Source organism: Sylvia atricapilla, chromosome 3, assembly GCF_009819655.1.
Source record: "Sylvia atricapilla isolate bSylAtr1 chromosome 3, bSylAtr1.pri, whole genome shotgun sequence".
Taxonomy (NCBI): Eukaryota; Metazoa; Chordata; class Aves; order Passeriformes; family Sylviidae; genus Sylvia; species Sylvia atricapilla.
The window spans coordinates 39,461,305-39,480,399 of NC_089142.1; the positions used below are offsets into that span (position 1 = coordinate 39,461,305).

The window sequence follows — 19,095 nt, forward strand, 5'->3', positions numbered from 1 at the left end:
AGGCAACTGATTCCTGTGTGTGTTCACTGCAGGAACCTTTTGTGGCCAGAGCTGCCTCTTCTGATTTATCTGTATATCTGTAAATCACCTGTGGAGAGCAAAGAACCGATTAGTGTGGATTACTGGAACTATTCACTGCAGAAATGCCAAGCTACCTAATGATGACTTATACTGTAAGTCCTGCTGTTGGAATAAATCTGCTGTCCACCAATTAATGTTGTACAATTCCTATTAAATACATATTATAATTCACAAAATGTATTAATAAGCTTGCTCAAATATCAGACCACAGATGTGGCTCATGGGAGGGCTTTTAAGGTCTGATCTCTGACAAATGCTGAGCCTGCACAGAGCCATTAAAATCACTGGGAAGTGCATGTGCTAAGCACTACTCAGAATGATGCTCTCTTGCCATACTCAGTATTTAGATAGAAATCAACCAATACTCTGTATTTGGAGAGGGCAGACACTGATAAATTAAGCAGGGTATCTTACCTTCCCTATCATTATGTGTACAGTGCTTATTCCATGCACCCACACTGTATTCTGCAAGATGTATTTAAACTAATATTTCTTCTCCAAAACAAGTTTCTTACACTGCGCTTCAGCTCTTTCCCATATTACTCGTAAATGTGTGTTAAAATTTCTCCAAAAAATCCATCAAGAACAATATTGGTCTGAAACTTCCTATGGTAGATTTTAGCAATCTACATAAATCAACTCAACTTCTTTTTGCAGTAGTGAAATACCTACAGTTGAATTTTACATACCTCACTATCTCATAATTATGAACAATCCCATACAATTGTAAAATGGCTGTTCACTCACATTCTTTGTGCATAACTTTCCAAAGTCGGTCATTCAGACAATTCTGAGGGCAATTTTTATATTATATCTCAATAAAAAAAACTTTCTTAGGTCATCAAATATTATCAAAACTGATATGCAGTGAAAGAAATAGCACCCAGACAGTAACAGTTTAGGAGAGATTAAAAAATCCAAAAATATACTTTAAAAGTTGCTAGAGCTAAGCTATTTTCAAAAGGCAGAATCAGTGACTGAGTTTGAAAAAAACTTCTTGATAAGCTCCCTGTACAATAGAGACCAGACCAGTTGCCCAAAAACTGTCAAAAAGGAGTATAGCCCAAAGTTCCATATGAGCACAAACAAGTATACACAGTCAGTCTGGACCAAGGAGAGAGAAATACTGGAAACACTGATCCAGTCTTAATCAGTGCCTTTGACAATTATGTGTGCTTGTATAAAATTAAACAAATAAATTCGTAGGCTTGGGGTGGTGGAGAATGGTGAGATACAGGCATTGGTTCTGATGAACTGTGCAGTAATAAACTACACTGTGAGGAGAGAAGCTTAATCTGTTGTCCTAAAAGATGAAAATACTCAGGAATTCTATAGGATTTCATAAAATTCCTGCATCAGTGGATACGTAAAATAAACTGCTACTAGGACTGACTTCACACCCTTTTAAAACCAAAAAAAAGGACCAAGTGAACCACATTAAGAGCAGCTGTTAAAAAATCTGGAAAGAGGCAAGTTTATTCAGGTCATTGCTAGCAAAAGTAAAATGTTTTCTGAGATCTGAAGTAGTTTTTTTGAGCAAAGTCAAAGCCCACACTGTAGGAACTGAAAAAGAAAAAAAAAGATGGAGCCTGGAACTTTTCAGAAGACTAAAGAAAGAGAAAAAAAAATTAAAAAGGAAAGGCTGCTGAGTAGAAATTCCACTGAAGGGCTTTTATACTTGGACTATGAATAAAGAACTGACATGTATAAAAAGATGCTTTGCATGGTCTCCAATTTCCTGTTTCTTTATTTTCATGTAACTACCAAACGATTAAGTTGTAAGCTGGAGTATTAACAGGGACAGATCCACAGGACAATGTTTGTCTAACATTAGGGTGAATTAAGGCTCCTGCAGTAAAATACCAGTACTCTACCTCCACAAATGAGCTCCAGGCACAGGGCAGCTACCCAAGAGGCCTCATCACACATTTCACCTGCAGTCTATATTAGTCAAGGTAAGGTTATTCCCAAAGAATTCTCTTCCTCTATCTTCCTTCCCACATAAACTGTTTTAACACTTTTCTCATATGCCCATTTGGGTTTTTGGGTTTTGTTTTATGAGGCTAGTTACTATTTGATTCAAGTCACAAATTGCTATTCACCAAATCATTAAAGCAAATTAAATGCGAATGCATATGATGGTGAAAGTGAATAAATACAGCCTTAAGCCAACTGTGAAACAATAACCTGAGATGCCAGAGAGTGCCTAGAATCCATCCAATCTCAAATGATCTCAGAAGAGGATTTGTTGTTGTTTTTAAACTGATCTTGAAATATACTTGTTTTGAGTTGATTCTAAATCAGAATTTTTCCACTTTTACACATAAAAGAGAAGGAAGTATTTTTGAAACACTTAAAAATATTGGAACATTGTAAATACAAACTATTAATAAAAACAAAAGTCTCATATTGAAACAGGAAAAAATAACTCACAAATTCTCCACTTTCCTCCAAGAAACTGTTTATCAAGTTAAAGAATTACTTGTTTTCTAGAAGCGGTGTTTGTCTAAAATAAAATATTTGGTCAAACAAGATCATCTAGCATTGTTGGAAAGCATATGGACAATGCAGCAGACTGATGAAGTGTACAAAAGTGAGGTCTGGAAGTTAGAATCTGGCAAATAAAGCAGGAAACAAGGGTATACCATACTCAGGACTTCAAAACCTACTCAACTGGTTTCATCTGAAGACTGCATCTGTCTGTGCAGACTCCAGAGGAACTTGCTGTACAACTGAAATACCAAATTAGCAAGCAGACACTCACACTTCATGCTAATACCATTGTCCAGATGGCCCTACATGTACACAGCTTCTGAAAATACCTACAGAACAATAAAGCAAAGCATACTGTGCAGAGCATTACATAACCATATTCACTTCCATATGACATGCCTTCACTCTCAATGAACTGCATTTAAAAATAATAAATTCAAGTGTTGTTTACAATGTCCCCACTGGACTGTTTCACAATACAATCCTACAAAGTAGTGAGTTAAAACTGCAATTAAAATGAAGACTAAGAGAGAAGGGAATATGGTAAGCAAAAAAGACACAAAGATTTACAAGGGAAACGTGTCAACTTATTTATTTTCAAAATACAGTCTTTTCTCTTTCTCACCAGGAGAAATCAGTCTCTTTCTATAGCATCAACAAGCCTTACGGAGTTTCAAGAGTGACAGGGTGACTGAGGGAAGAGTGGGATGAACAACGGGGAAGAAGGCTTTAGTCATGTAATCATAAGCAGCAGGAACCTGATTTAGCAAAACATATTCTCCCAGTATTAAGACAAACCAGTGGCATAATACACCAAGGATTTTCTTTTGTTTTTAAGAGCAACAACAAAAAGGGTATCTATAACTATCTTACACTTAGTTTACAGTTTTAAATCAAGGATTATTTAAAATATTTGTTTGCTCTGTCATCTTAACAATTTTCTCACTACATATTAGGATTACTTGATGCACTGTTTGAGAAATCTGTCACACTGGAAACCAGTGTAACCAGCAGGCTGGCTAAAGGCTTTCCATATGCAGTGATGAGACTAGAAGCTCTGGAGTGTACCACAGCATAGCTGCCTGCAATGAGGAAAGCCAAAGGGGTGGCAATTTTCCTTCCATTCTATAAGAAAAACTTCTCTTACTGCTTCAGTAAATTCAGTCAGTGCTTGTTCTGACTAGGGAAAAAGAAAATATCCTCTGCAATATTAATCTTTTCCTGAAGATTCATTTGTGTGCTGATAATGCAGCTGAGACATTTACCTGGAGGTAAAGAGGCAGGCTTTCCTGAATGGCAGACAGCAAAGCCACAGGCAGCTCCTTGTCCTGCTGGAGTACAGAGTGTGGCAGCAGTAAGCAATCCACAATGCGAAACAGAAGTTGCTGAGCCTTGGAAGTCGCCAGTATCGCTGCACAGAACTTTACCAGACATCCTGTTGAAAAAAATTAAAAAAATTCCAAACAAATTTACAGTTAGGAAAAAAATTACGAAAGCCTAAAGACGCAATTATGTTAAATTAGAAAATCTGAGAGTAGCAAAAGCAACTGAATTGTCTCACTCCTATGTATTCATTTCATGGCATCTGTTAAAAAATCCCAGTCAAAACAACTCAGAAGTCCATTTACAGTTGATCAAAATAAAATACTAAATTGATTCAACGCATTACAGTTAGAAGGTTTTAGGCAAGTGAAGATGCTTTAGGAAAAGTACAGCAATACTAAAGAAAGGACGAGTCTCTTAGATCCCTGCAGAAAACTTGATCCATAACCCTACTGCAATCAGCACACATGCACTTAAACATTTACCTTGCTGTGTGCATTCACCCCTTTTGCAGAGAAATGCTGCCTTTGCCGTCCTTTCACATTTGTCTAACACCACATCAGCAACTACTCACACAGCCATTTAATATCAGCAGAACATTAAATAGCCTTCAAATTGCATTTAATTTCAGCAGAGTAAGAAGCTAACTCCATTAAACCAGCACACTCTTGCCAGGTCTTTGTGGGCTCTCAGCTCATGAACTGAGAGTCTCAGAGAACATCTTTCTTGTTTTCAGCACACTAATATATCACTTACTCAGCTTTGAGCCGGTTTTAAGATTGTTCTTTTGACTTGGGGAAAAACAAAACAAAAAAAAGATGTTGATATGTAAATATCCCAACTTTGAGAAGCAACCTTATTTGTTGGTGTAATTTTTCTTGAAAAACTAACTCCATACTCAGAAATGTTAATACTCAAAACACACAGTAAATAAAACAAGATTCTTATGTAGACATTTTCAACTTTACATTTTATTAGAGGCAAGAAAAAGTTTGCTGGGTTGAAAAGACAGGAAAATCCCAAGGAAACAAGTTTAAGACTTTGAAAATAATGGAAAATCAAAAGTAGGCTGTTACAAGATATTATTAATCTATAAAAGGCATTCATTCTCATCTCTAAAAACAACGCAAAACAACATTAATCTTGTGGAGTGAAAGAAAACACAATGATCAATCATAGAGAAAGAGAACGATCACCTAACAATACTTCTAATAATGTTGTCTAAGCTTCTTGCTTTGAAAGAGACATGGTCATTCCAGCTAAAAGTACTCCTTCTATTATCACTGCTGTGATGTATGAGACAGTACAAGACACAATCTGACTACAGACAGGTGGTGTTTAGATTGGTTAAGTTTTGTGCTTTGTCCATATAATTTAACAAGCCCACAGAATGTGAAACAGTGATTGAAATACACTTGGATATTTTTTTAAACATTCTTTATGTTTTCTTAAATAAAAAGAAAGGACATTTTCTTGCACACAACAGCATGATTGAAGATTGTTTCCTACTGCAAAGGATAATAAGGACAATACCAATCTAAAAATTAAAATATCAATCCAGAATTACTTTCCAAGGCTCCAACCCACATCCGGGTATCTAAAAATGTTTAATATTATATACATCTTGTATATTAAAGTATGTTGATGTCAAAATATAAAATCAAGTATTTTTAAAAACTCTAATTCCAGTACATTTGATGCACCTACCGTATCTTGGTCATGCTTTCCCTGTGCTCCTTAAAATAATGATGCAAACTGCGTGTGAATGCAAATCACTATGTCTGTTTTAAGATACATAAGGTTTACTCTGTTTTTAAAGTTAAGTGGGTCAGACTGGCACATTCATTGATAATTAAAGCACTCTTCTTTTTCCACCCTATCAGTGGTTTCACACTTAATGAATAAATGCTAGAATTGCATTTTAGTAAAGTGGGGAGTGCATGTCAGAGAAGCAGCTCCAAAAAAGAAGTGAAGTACACACCTAAGCCAATTTGGCCACTAACACAACTCCACTAAATACCATATAGCCTATCATTATACTGCTTATCACAGAATATCCTCAGTTGAAAGGGACCCACAAGGATCAGCAAATCCAACTCTCAGCCCTGCACAGGCCACCTTACCAAAAGTCACACAAGTGCCCGAGAGCATTGTCCAAACTCTTCTTGGACTGTCAGGCTGGTGCTGTGACCACTTCCCTGGGGAGCCTGTTCCAGTGCCCTACCATGCTCTGGGTGAAAAACCTTTTCCTAAACTCCCTAAAACCATAGTTTAAAACTCTACCTTACCCCTTCACATAGGCTCTAACAAAATCTGTTTACAATTAGCTGAATTCTGTGACTCTTGACTGCAGTTCCACTTCCACCTTAACTATACAGTATTGAAAAAAACCCATTCAAATAAGGGATTACTACAGTGTTTTCTTTGGTGAGTCAGGCTATGCTCCATAGTGTGGACACCTAACACTAAAGCTGCCTGTTGTCTCAATCCATATGGTTCAAAACTTGGAATTCTTTCAGAAGGGTGTACACCTACTTTTATGTTCTACAGAAAGAACTCAGAGCTCATCACTTCTGTTTAAAATGAGGAAGGAAACAATAAGAGATGTCATACAAAAAGATCTCATGACCCTCTCTGGGAAGAGATGGGAAGAGCTGATCCACTGTGGTTTTAAATTGCTGTAATGTCAGGAACTGCTATGACTTGTGACAATCCTCACTGCAGCTAAATAGCCAGAAACCAACTCTTGTCACTGCTACTGAGTTTGTTTAGGTAAAACAGATGGTTTTCAGTAATGAAAGATGGGAAAATAACTTACTTTTGAAAATACTGACTTGCAGGGGTAATAAAAATCACCCAACAAACAAAAACCACAAGGAGGTTAGACATCAGGATCTAGAGAAAATCTGGAAAAATATCTAATAATCTTGGTGACTTTCTTTTTTCAAACATTAAATAGTATAGAGAAAAAATATATATGGATAGTTTAGAGGGGAAAAAGTATTTTAGGTTTATTTTACTAATTCTTTAAAACTATTTCCTAAAAGAAAAAAGGTGTAAAATAATTACCTATGATCCAATATGTAAGCTGCAGACCTTCTGGAGGTCCTTTTGCCTTCAGATACGGTTTTACGTACTTTAACACATCACCCAAATACTCCAGAGTCTTTGCTACCATGGCAGATTTCTCAGGGAGTGTCTGAAGACCACTGTAAGTTCTACCAATGGCCTGAGAAAACAAAAACATTGACTAAATCAGCTTAGTAAGTCTCTCATGAGATTTTTGTGAGTAATTTCTTTTTCAGCATTCTAAATCTGATACATAGTCTCTTTTCACAAAAATTGTCCCATGAAACTAACACAGGGTAGATGCACAGTACCTTAATGAAGTGGACAAGAGCATTTTTTGGGTCTTGCTTGAAAACTGACTGTCCAACATTAGCCTTTAAAAGAATGTTTTCTACTTCTGAGAGTTTAAAAATCAGTCTTGTCATTTCAGTCAGCTGCTCCATGTAGGCTTTTCCTGATTATAACAAGAGAGCATATCAGTAAATACAGTACACAGTTATGCTTTTAGGTTTCATTTAGCTCCAAAATGATAAAGTGAAAGATTACTTTAAAATATCTAAAACACAGCTATTTGGCAACCAACTGCATCTCTCCAGATAAAAAACACAAGTCCAAACCAGTTCTTTTTCTGATATAATTTGTAAGAGAATAAAGTTTTAAATATGGATAACCAAATTGATGGGTTTCATTTTTCTTTAGAAATCTGCAAATGTGCGTAAGAAATAGTGACTGGAAGACATGTTCTACAGATAATGAGAATTGCAGTGGTTTTAGAAGAAAGGATGAAATATTGCTCTAAGAAAGCAAAATATCCAGTGTATAAAAGGGGAAAATTAATTGCAGCTAGATTCTCCCACCCCTCCCTTTTTTTTTTTTTTTTTTTTTTCTTCATTTAGGCCATTCACAGCATGATTTCTGACTATTTACTTCAAATTTTCACTTTTTTTAGAGCAGTTTCTCCATGGGGGAAAAATAACTTGTCTCCTTGGGAGCAAGTTTTTATTCTTTGCTTCCAAGGAAACAAGCTCTTTTATCTTTGTTTGTGATAAATTTGTCATATGCAGAGCAGGCAAACTATCAATAAGTAGCACAAGCAGTGTAAAGAAACACATTTTGTAATTAGGTAAAAGTAAAGGAATACAAACAAAAATACATTTTGTAATTAGCTGAAAACGTTTGCCAGCTTTGCAATATAGCCCCGTTACTGCAAACATGAGGGAAATGTGAGCACTTACCAACTGTTCTCTCAGCATCTGTCTTGGCCAAGGCACCACTTGGTTGATCGAGGAACATTTGCAAAACGCAGCGAAACCACGAACGTACTGTCAAAGCCTCATAGGATGTATAGCCCATGCTAGAAAAAGCTTCACACAGTGAACTGTGTAGGTAGAAGAGGAAGAAAAAAGGTAGAGAGATCTAATAAAAGTAGGCAGAAAGGTGTCAGAGTGTGTCATTTGGCTGTAGATGCACATATACACGTGTACATGTGTTTTGGCTACAAAAAATGGAGGAAAATCACATAATTGGAAATGCCTTACTGTAACAACGGATGATTTGACTGTATTATCTAAACTGACAATGTACAATGCTGGAAATAGTTTATCTGAATCATCTTGGAACTTCATATTGACACTGCTCATGCTGCTCCAGCCTTTCATACAAAGCCAGCCCAAGTGTACTACACTACTATAAAATCCTCTTAGTTCTAACTACATTAAAAACGGAGAAGAGGCGGTCTGTTTTAGCAAATAAAGATATGCCATGTTCAAAAGAGATTCAAAAGGGAAACATAAAAGGGCACCTTGGAGATGACAAAGGAAACTGCTGTACTTGGCAGTACACTTACAGAAATATTCATTCAGGTATGTATACACACATAAGTATACCCAATCCCACACAAACTTGCTATATATACTTTCTAACACTTGCTACAGTTCTACCAGTCAAGCGTCAGACCAGAGTCCCTCAATGCACAGTCCCAGTACTCTACTGCTTTGTATTTCCAAAGTTTTATTTGCCTCACTACCATGAGTAGGTGCTGCAGTTGTTTTTCCCAAGCATATCAACCTTGCATAATTAATTCTGGAGAAACTCCTTGCCAAAAGACAGCAGGTGTGTGCTGCACTGTGTTCCCAATTACCTATCAAATGAGGTGCATGTGTGCTTCAGGTCAGGGATATTCTTTCAAAATAGTTACACGTTTTATTTGAGAGACTTCCTCCCTGGTTATTTCTAGATACTTCAGCTTTAATGAAAAATGCTTGTACCCTTTTCTTGATATGTGTACATGTAAATCTACTTATTTTCTAACTGACTTTTTTACTCATGCTTGCAACAGAATGTCAACAAAGGTCCAGATGGAAACCAAACTGGATTCTATTTCTCACTGAACAACATTAATGAAGTTGAGGAGTTTTTCTGCTTCATTTACTTAAAACCAGTGATATCTGTATATTCTGTCTGAACATCTCTGCTGAAGTGCCATTGACAAAATAAGTAAGGAGACAAATGAAAGCAAATAAACAAAAAAAAAAAAAAAAATTAACACTGAATTCTGAGACCAAAAGAGAACAAATAGGTTGCCTATGGACTTAATGCTCCTTGCAGTAACATGTAAAGAAGTTCAGTCTCATGTAATCTTGATGTACACAGCCTACTTGGTCCTAAAGGCTCCCAAAACCACTTTCTGTTGTAGTCTCACTCTTGTTTTGTCTTGCTTGCTGGTAGGTGGGCCACTAAGGCATCTTCCTAGAACTGGAAAGGAATATGCTCCTAATCCTTAGAAAAGAAAGAAGAACTACCTGCCAGAAGCACGGCAAATGATCCTTTTAAAACTGTGACCTTATTCACATGCCCAAAGTTAGTTTAGACAGGCCATAACACTAACATGCACTACACAACATGGATCTGGAGAGCAAAGTTTAGGCTCTACTACAGGAGAAATTCCAAAGCTTGTGCATATGTTGCCAGAGCTTGCAGAGCAGGGTATAACAGTACTGGAAACAAAAGAATCTTTTTACTTTTTAACTGAGAATGCTTGACATGAAAATTATCAGAGCACAGTAACTATGAAGTCTTCAGATCCCAGCACTTAGATACTTTGATGACTTTTGCTGTAAAACTGAATAAAGCAAATCAGTAAGAATCATACTACAAAAAAATGCTTTCAAGACAACAGTGATACTTCTATATTCTACTAAAAATATCTCACCTCTAGGAACTCACTGTCCTTTCACAAGGAAGTTGAGCTAGGATAACAATGTATTTATTGTATAACATTGTACCAATATGCCAGGTATTTAATGAATATTGGTAACAAATACGTAAGTAACTGCTTTCAAGCACCTACCTGAGCAAAGAGAATTGGTAATTAACCTTAAGACCTAAATAATTCCAAAATTCAAGTTGAGGAATTCAAAATTCTTTTCTTGATCTTGCCCTGAGAGCAAGTAAATTCAAAATTATAAAGTTCAAATTATAAAAGTTATATGTGTCTAACTCTTATTTCATTCAACACGCACTAATTATCTGCAACCTTGAATGAAACTCGCCCTATAAAACCGTAAAAAAGAAATATAGCAGAGGGCTGAATACTCCTTTCTCAAGTTACAAACTGACACACAAGGAACTAAATACAACCTTTTCTAACACCTCCCTGCAAGAAAGCCATAGCCCCATCTTTGTCAACCACACTTAAATAATCTTTATCATATCCTGATTTACAGTTACTGTCCTTAGTACACTATGTACCCTATAAATGTGCAACATTTTTCACTTTCAAATACAGTCCGACACAGAAATATTCCCTTTCTCTCACATTTCTCACCTCCCCTGCTTCCAAAACCTGATTCAGAAGTGGGCATGGCAGGCAAAAAAAAACACACACAACAAAAACAACCACCCATCCACCATCCATCTTAGGTTCACAGAAGCTTACTTCGTAAAATAACGTTTCTCAGGTATAAAAAAATTGACTGGATTGTCCTGGGCAATCTGCACTAGCTGACCTTCTTTGAGAAGATGAAAAGAATCTGGAGCATTTTAATGAAACATTACAGTCTGAAGCAAGATTTCCCTCAAGTCTAATGAAGGATAAAAAAGTACTGGAAAAATAAACAGTCACAATTTTTCACCTGTTTTGAATTAGATGACTTAGATATCTTGACACCAGCTGAGGCCACACCATGTCATCCCATCCAAACAGCCTCATCATTGACAGAACAGGCTGTGGCTGGAGATCTGATAGGGCTTTGCTGGGTATATCCAAAGCTAAGAGAGTAAAACCTGTTTTTAAAGACAAAAACATAGCACCGTTTTAATAATTTCTCAGTATAAACCCCATTCCACACTAAGTACTGAAAATTAGTTACAATTACTAATGTGCAGTCTGCAAGTACCAGAATCTCAATTAAAACTGGGCAACTGTTCTAAGAGGGATTTTTGTAGCCATGTTAAAAATGTAGTCTCTATCCCAAGCAGTTTGTAAATCATCAAGATACATGGGCAGCAAAGGAGAAAAAATGGATCCTAACATATGCAATTTAAAATAGGTTCACAAAACCACAGTTTATAAATCCTGAAGGCATAGTTTTACCACTTCTGCAATGTCTTAAAACCTGCTTTTTCATCTTCTTGACTTCCCTTTCTTACCTCCATCTACTATATCTTGCCCTGTACACTTAAGTATTACTGTGCTTCAGAGGGTTGAGTTTTATTTATTTGTTTTGTTGTTTTTACACACTTCTCACGGTGAAAAACTGTATCTGGAAAGAATTCACTCAGTATAAGCTGGTACCTCTCAATTTTTAGAAGACTTTCATGTATCAAAAGTTACCATATAAATAAAGCACTACAGAACAAATCTACTCTTGAAAAGGATCTCCATATAACTACTGCAGACCTAGAATCTTTGTGCAGAACTTTGTTAATGAAGCATAACCTTTTGCTGTTTCTTTTATGTCTATTGTAGAATCTGCATCCAACACCACCAAAATAAAAAATATAATGCATTCTTAATATTGCAAATGATAAGTGCATTAAAACTCATAAATTAGACGCAATCTTAAATGCTGAGCAGTTATTGGGTTCTAGGAAATGAGAACCATCAAATGAATGAGGAAAACTGACTCCGGAGGGCAATGAACAAGGGGCTCATTAGTTCCCAAATTCTCCAATTCAGATAAATATAAACCTACATGCATTGAAAAACTGACTTTGAATTAGACAGAAAAGGCTAGTTTTCAGGAACAACAATAAAATAGTTTTAATTTACAGTACAGAGACAGACTATCTTAAGCCATGAAGGACTTCCCATTTCCTTATGTGCCTCAGAACAAACAATAAGGTCATACAGAGTCCCCACTCTGCTTCAGGTCAGGAAACTATTTGTGCCAGCCTTCTTCCAGATTATCACCTTGTTTCTGCAGCATCAGCCATACCAGAGGTTGGGGAGAAACGGGAGGCAGAACAGTTCTGTAAGGCCCAGGCAGTTTGCCTGGCAGGGGGAGCAGGAGAGCTGTGACAGCTGCTCTCTCTCTCTCCTCTGGGCTGCAACCTTAAGGCGAGAAGCTCAAACAGCGTGGGAAAGGTTTGCCTGTCTCTGTAGTGCTACCTAACACATCTCTATAAAGCAGGTCACAACTGCACTCCCCTCCTTCTCAGAGGAGTTTATAATAGCTTGCTGCTCTTGCTATTTCACAGTGCTAATATAAAATAAAAATCTATGTCACTGTAGGAAATGAATGAAAGTTTTGACATTAACAACCTCCTCCTTTGATTTGTATTGCTGTTTCTCACACATGTTTCAGCAGTGTGAGACCACTACTGTTGCACACTGCCTCTTTCATTAATGCTGCCTCCTAACTACCACAGAGCTGCTTCAAATGAAGGGTCTTTTGGCTTTTCCATTACCAACTCAGTACTCCTGAGCTCGTAACTCTATCTAATTCATATCATGATGGGAAAAAATATTTTATGCTTCACTCCTCTGAATTTTAGTTAACTGGATATAAGATTTCATTGTAACTACAGAATGCCATGCTAGCTACTGATGTGAAAGATCAAACTGGGATATCTTTCTATTCACTGCCAAGCTGACTCATTGCCTGTGGAGTTCATACACATATGGAATACTGTACTTCAAGATTAAAAGCCTTCAGTGTAAAGCAAGACAAATAATTAGAACGAATTATGAAATAGTTTTATGGCCATGGACATAAGGATTTGGCAAAAAGCAACAGTCAAGTAAGCAACCTTTCAAAAATTGCTTTCAAATGAAAAATATTTTAAAACACTTAGTTTGAATCTCAACCATTATGAACAGTTCAACACAAAAAACCTTATACAAAACCAAGTAAATTCTGAATATAGGGAAAAACAGTATTCTTATTTATACTGTATACCACTTGTATGCTGATTATAATCTGTGAATAGTAGTGAAAAAAAATTTAGTTTCGTATAGCTTCAAACCCCTTTGGCATTCTCAATGTGTTTGTACCTCATTAAGGATATTCGATACTACAACATTTCTTTTTGTCAAAACATTTAGCACAGATTCTACTTTTTGCTTTTATACATACTGAAGTTACTAAATGGAAGGAGAAATATCCCGAAGTACAAACTCCTTGAAAAACTATGACCCAGAGAATAGCACCAAACCCAGTAGGTCGCAGGCAGGGTCAGTGCTAACCTGCAGCTGTATCAGCAAGCTGTGGGGAAGGCGGCGTCTGTGACATTCTCTGGCTCTTCAAGTAGGGAAAGAAATTTCTCCAGAGAGCACTGGCGACAGCAAGGTGGTGCTCTTTAGCCACTAATGGAAGCTGTGCGTCTAGGGCCGTGTTTCCCAATTGAAGTCGCTGGCTTACACGTTCATACACGCTCCTAGGGAGAAACAAAAACAATGTTTATGTTCGATAAGTGAAAAATTCACGTCTTTTTAAAACACATTTACAACTACTTTAAACTGTAGAATCTAAAACCTGCAAGATCATTTTGAGCAATTAAAACCTTTATGCAAAGACATTATGCATACCAGTTATTTGATGGATGAATGATGGCATATTAAGCACCATAAAGTTAATGTTAATTACTAATGTCAACCATTAATTATATGCTTTTTAATATGTCAGATCAAAATGAGAAATTGGCAGCTTTAAAATTAATATCTGCATTTTGCAACTGTTAGCATGACAACGAAGTCTGCTTCCAGTCGAGAGCCAGGTGCTTCTTTAAAATTTTTGCCACTAGGATTTTTAGGATAGAGCTGTGTACAGCAAATAATGGCAAATGATTTTAATCAATTGTACAGCTTCCTTCTGAAATCTACTTCTCACTTGTAAAATCTCACTAGGTATGAGTTTAGATAAAAGATTCATTTTATCCTGATGCACTGCAGACAATTAGGTTTGACAGCAATGCCCACAGCTTTGTTAGTACAGTAAAGACAAAAGTTACCACTACACATAACTCCCATCTCTTCCTCAGACAATGTGGCATGAATTCAATAACACACTCAATTTTCTTTGATTCTTCGAGTACCATTCCTGCTACTTAATCTAATTTGGAAGTTGTGACTTTCTAGAGGTTTAATAGAGATATGTCTGCAGGGAATCAATGTTCTCTGAGAAATGGGGGGGGGGGAACATTAATAAATTTGTCTGGTAGAGCAGGATAGGAGGCATTACAGTACAGGGCTGATCAACTAAATAACATGCTTATTAAAAACAATCTGTAGGAACGCACTATCATTCCTGTTCCTATTTATCTTCTGGTCAACCCAATTGAGATTGTGCATTAAAGCACAGGCAGCATTATTACATTTGCTTTATTAAATTCTATAAACAGCACTGTAAAGTCAGAGTCAAGATATTTATAAGATACTGGCAAACCGCAGAGGCACTGGGAACTGTCTTAACACTAACATTTCTAGACTACAATGTGTTTTTCTTAACTGCCATTCTCACAGATAGCAACTGTTTCACAAAAATCTTCCCCTAGATCTTTATTTCATGCTTACCCTAATTTGAAATATACCAAAACAAAAATAGAAAAAAACTCCAGCTCATAGTTCCCTTCTGGGAACGGAGGAAAATTATGAAAGAATTACACAACTCACAGCACTCATTAGGACATCTGAAATGGAATAATTTTAAATAAAGAGTAGGTTGGCTGCAAGGCCTTCCCGTACTACGGTTGATATTAGAAGCGCATCTCATTATATCAAATTAGTATCCAAAAATTCTACCCAACACATAATTTAAAACATAAAACATACTGGCTGTCAAAGGTAACGATACCTTATGCCTGCCTGCAGGCATTCATTAGTTTCAATAGGACAGACAGAGAGCATTGAGTACCAGCTACTTTTCGAACGGCTACATTTAACAGACAAGGAAAGGTATGCAGCATTAGGGGGAATCAAGGATTTCTTTGAGAGATGGCATGAGTCCAAACACAGGAACAGAAGCCAGGAATTCTAAACCCAACATTTATTCCCTCTGTGGCTTCACATAAATCATACAGCCTTTGTTAGCCTCAGTTTCCCAGCCATGATATTTGGATAGTGAGACAGCTTACCCTTTAAGGATGCTGTGAAAACAATCAATGCTTAGAAACTGAGGATTATATTCAGTATGTCAGTTGGTATTCCTATTTACAAGGCATATTCTCCAAGTCAACATTAACTGAAATAGAAGCAAGATTAGCATAAAAAGTAAAGCAACACTTCTTTGGGAGCATCCCACTTATGAAAAAAAGGACAAAGAAAAGGGTGAAGTCTAGAGGTCAAATGTTGAAAAGGTAACAGTAAGGCTAAAAACAAAAGTTAAAAAAAATATTTTTGCCTATTATAAAAAGAAAAAGTTTAACAGTAAAAACAAAGGGCTTTTCTGTTCTGTTCTGTTCGGAAAGGAAAGCATGATGCCTCAATGCAAAGAGTAAAACTTTTGGGACCAAATTCTGCCCTACTTACTCCCAGACTATGCTGTAAAATTGCACAAAGACCTTTTTCTCTCCTCTAAATTGCCTCTCCAAAGACGGGTGCCTTGCATCTCCTTTAGCCATCTATGCAAAGTAGAAGGGTGTACAGACTTCCAAAGTAAGGTAATATATCTCTGTGTCAGTGGAAGGGCAACACGTACAAATCAGTATTTATGTTTATTCATAGTAACCTACACAAATGCTGGCAATAAGGTAAATGCTTGGAATCGATGAGGCATCAATATATGCTGCAGCTGATGTAGCCAGCTACTTCTACCAACTAGCATATTTTTTAACTCTACAAAAATATGAATAAATGCAATTTTATTTTTTATTCAGGTTTCTCCTTTTTTTTTCACTAGACAAGCATACTATCCAACATCACTCAATTTCTAAAACTTTATACATTTAATTTTCTATTCTGTTAAGAATTCTGGAACCATGAGTTGCCTTATTACATTAGTAATAACTTGGTGTGGGTTTTACCCCTTTTAAATAATTAATTTCTTATTTCTTTAAAAAAAGATGTGGGTTTTTTTCATTTTCCCATCAGATCAAATAAACTCTGGGTTTATTAAAGAAGGGAATGCTTGTGCTACCTGAATGAGGATTGTGCTGGATGTGTAGGGATAATAGCAGCATACAGGATTATTTTCTACATCCTACACCTAGGGTAATGAATTGCAGCCGTTTATCTGGATGTAGATATTGTAATCATAAAATATGCCCTTGCAAGCCTGCATTACTAAAACAGAACCAAACTTTAGGTCAAACCAGAAGCGTAAAACACAAAACTCATCAGCCTGCCTATATAACGGAAACTTTCAAGTTACTACTAGTCTATAATCTGCACTGGATGCAAAATAGCATCCAGACTTAATGCAGTGTCATTTAATTTGATCTACAAGGGTTCAGAACTCCCCAACAAGAGAGAAGACCTCTTCTCCTACCAGCACTGCCAGGGGCTACCACCCTCAGGCTCACACAGGCTATGAATACAGATACTGGTTTCTTCACAGACAGTATTCCCAGCTCCTCAACTCCCAGCCCAAGGGAGGCCAGCCACAGCATCTACAAATCTCAGCTGCCCAGTACAGCCAGGATTAAGCTCAAGAAAGTATTTTTAAAGGACCTGAATGACCTTTCGATGTTGAAACAAATAAATAATTAAAAACCACCACCTGAAGGACCAGTGCTCTTGGATAAAACTAGGGAAATTGGGAAGAGATATATGAGTATTTCTAAAATGGTAAATGGTTTTGATGCATAGAATTTCAACTACAGTCATCAGTTACTTCCAGAAAAACTCAGACAAAGTGAAAGGAAGCAAAGCACCATCACAATCGGATTCAAAGAGATGTAGTAAATGCTTTGTACCCTTTGCAAATCAATGGAACTTGCACAATACTTAAATTTTGAGATTTCCCTTTCAAACATTCTTACTGCTTTATATCAAGATTATCAATACAGTTCATGGAATCATAGAACTGTTTCAGTTGTCAGGGACATTAAAGATGATCTATTTCCCACACCCCTCCATTGACAGGGACATCTCCCACTAGACCACGTTGCTCAAAGCCCCATCCAACCTGGCCTTGAATACTTCTGGAGTATCCACAACTTTTCTGGTCAACCTTTTCCAGTGTATCACCACCCTCAGAGTAAAGAATTTCTTCCTAATAGGTAAGTGAAATTTCCCTTCTTTTCAGTTTGTATTCATTACTCTTTGTCTTATCACAACAGTTCCTGATGCAGAGTCCCTCTCTGGCTCCTCCACAGGCCCCCTTCAGATACTGGAAGGTTGCCATGAGGTCTCCAAACAACCTTCTCTTCTCCAGGCTGAACAGCCTCAACTTTTTCAGCCTTTGTAGGGGAGGTGTTCCAGACCTCTTGTCAACTTTGTGGCCCCCTCTGCCCTCGCTCCAACAGGTCCATATCTATCTTCTACTCAGGTCCCCAGACGATGCCATGATTGACGTGGTCAGCCAGGGCTTGGGGAGGGCCTGGGGGTGAAGCTGCCTCACCTTTAGCAAAGCCTGGCCTGCCCTCCCCCAGAAACAGACGCTGGGAATCCAAGTTCTTTCAACACATGAAACACTCAAGTCTCTGACAAGCAGTACTCTCAGCTTTGGGCAACTGAACAACATTTAGCATTGCAGAATTACTTACAAACTACTCATTCAATTTCACTTTTTTCAAATGCCATAAAACACCAGTAACTTTTTTAATACCTCTACTGATTTCTTCTTGTCATGCCATCAGAACTACTATTTACGGTGACCAGAACTGCAAGCAAGGTTTCAGCAGAAGCCACACACATTTCCACTAGCTAAATCTATCCAAAATTAAGCTGAAAAACTTCCTTGTGTGCCCTCCATATGCCTCTGAAATTCCAGTATGAGTATTCAACTAGTTGAGTATTATGTCATTTAATTACATGTTAGAGAAAATTTCAACTATAATACTTATTTCATTGATCCCTATGGATACTAACTCCCATGCTGACAAATTCACTGTTTAACTTCTACTTAGTAATTTGTTCACAGGCATTTATTTTTTGTCTGTGCTTCAAATATGTAGTTAACATTAAATACATGTAGCATTTCTGAATCACAATTACTTCCAATACCATAAAATATCATACAAAGTGTAAAGGAAAACACAGTTTCAGAGAGAATTAAATACTTTTATACAGGGTTTTTAAAACCATTAAAAAAGAAAAGCTTGTTTCAGTCTGAACTGTAGTACTGGCACTCACAAAGGCAAAACCAAAATGGTTGCATCTAGGTTCAAGTCTGCTTTCAATGCAGTATCATAGCACTAAATGCAAGATGCAGGTAACAAACTGTATGATCCTACCTCTTACAAATGCATATTCACGCAAAAGAAGTGGATCTGGATTCACAGAAGAGGCACACTACCTGCATGGTGGTGCAGCTTAGAGAGTGGTGGCAAGTCACAGATGTGGATTTCAGCCATCTCATGATAAAGGTTTATGGCTTTCTTTTCACTGGTGAATGATTGCGACCATCTAACCTGATGTGTGAAAAGGAGAACCTCCTTTCCCTTGGCCCCAGTTATGAATGCAGGTGTGCCAAGTGGCAGAGCTCCGCACTGAACTCCTGGTTATCAGCATGTTTAGTAAGGGCACTG

General features: G+C 37.1%; 1 protein-coding gene across 1 annotated transcript in view; it reads right to left on the minus strand.

Moving 5' to 3' along the window:
* Positions 1-19,095, minus strand: part of MMS22L (MMS22 like, DNA repair protein) — an 88,496-nt gene that overhangs the window by 11,239 nt on the left and 58,162 nt on the right. Inside the window, exons 15-20 of the mRNA XM_066315162.1 lie at positions 13,655-13,845; positions 11,100-11,250; positions 8,202-8,344; positions 7,278-7,420; positions 6,967-7,126; positions 3,840-4,009 (exon numbers count right to left, since the gene is read on the minus strand). Coding sequence (XP_066171259.1) covers positions 3,840-4,009; positions 6,967-7,126; positions 7,278-7,420; positions 8,202-8,344; positions 11,100-11,250; positions 13,655-13,845 — 958 coding nt within the window. The remainder of the gene's footprint in view (positions 1-3,839; positions 4,010-6,966; positions 7,127-7,277; positions 7,421-8,201; positions 8,345-11,099; positions 11,251-13,654; positions 13,846-19,095) is intronic.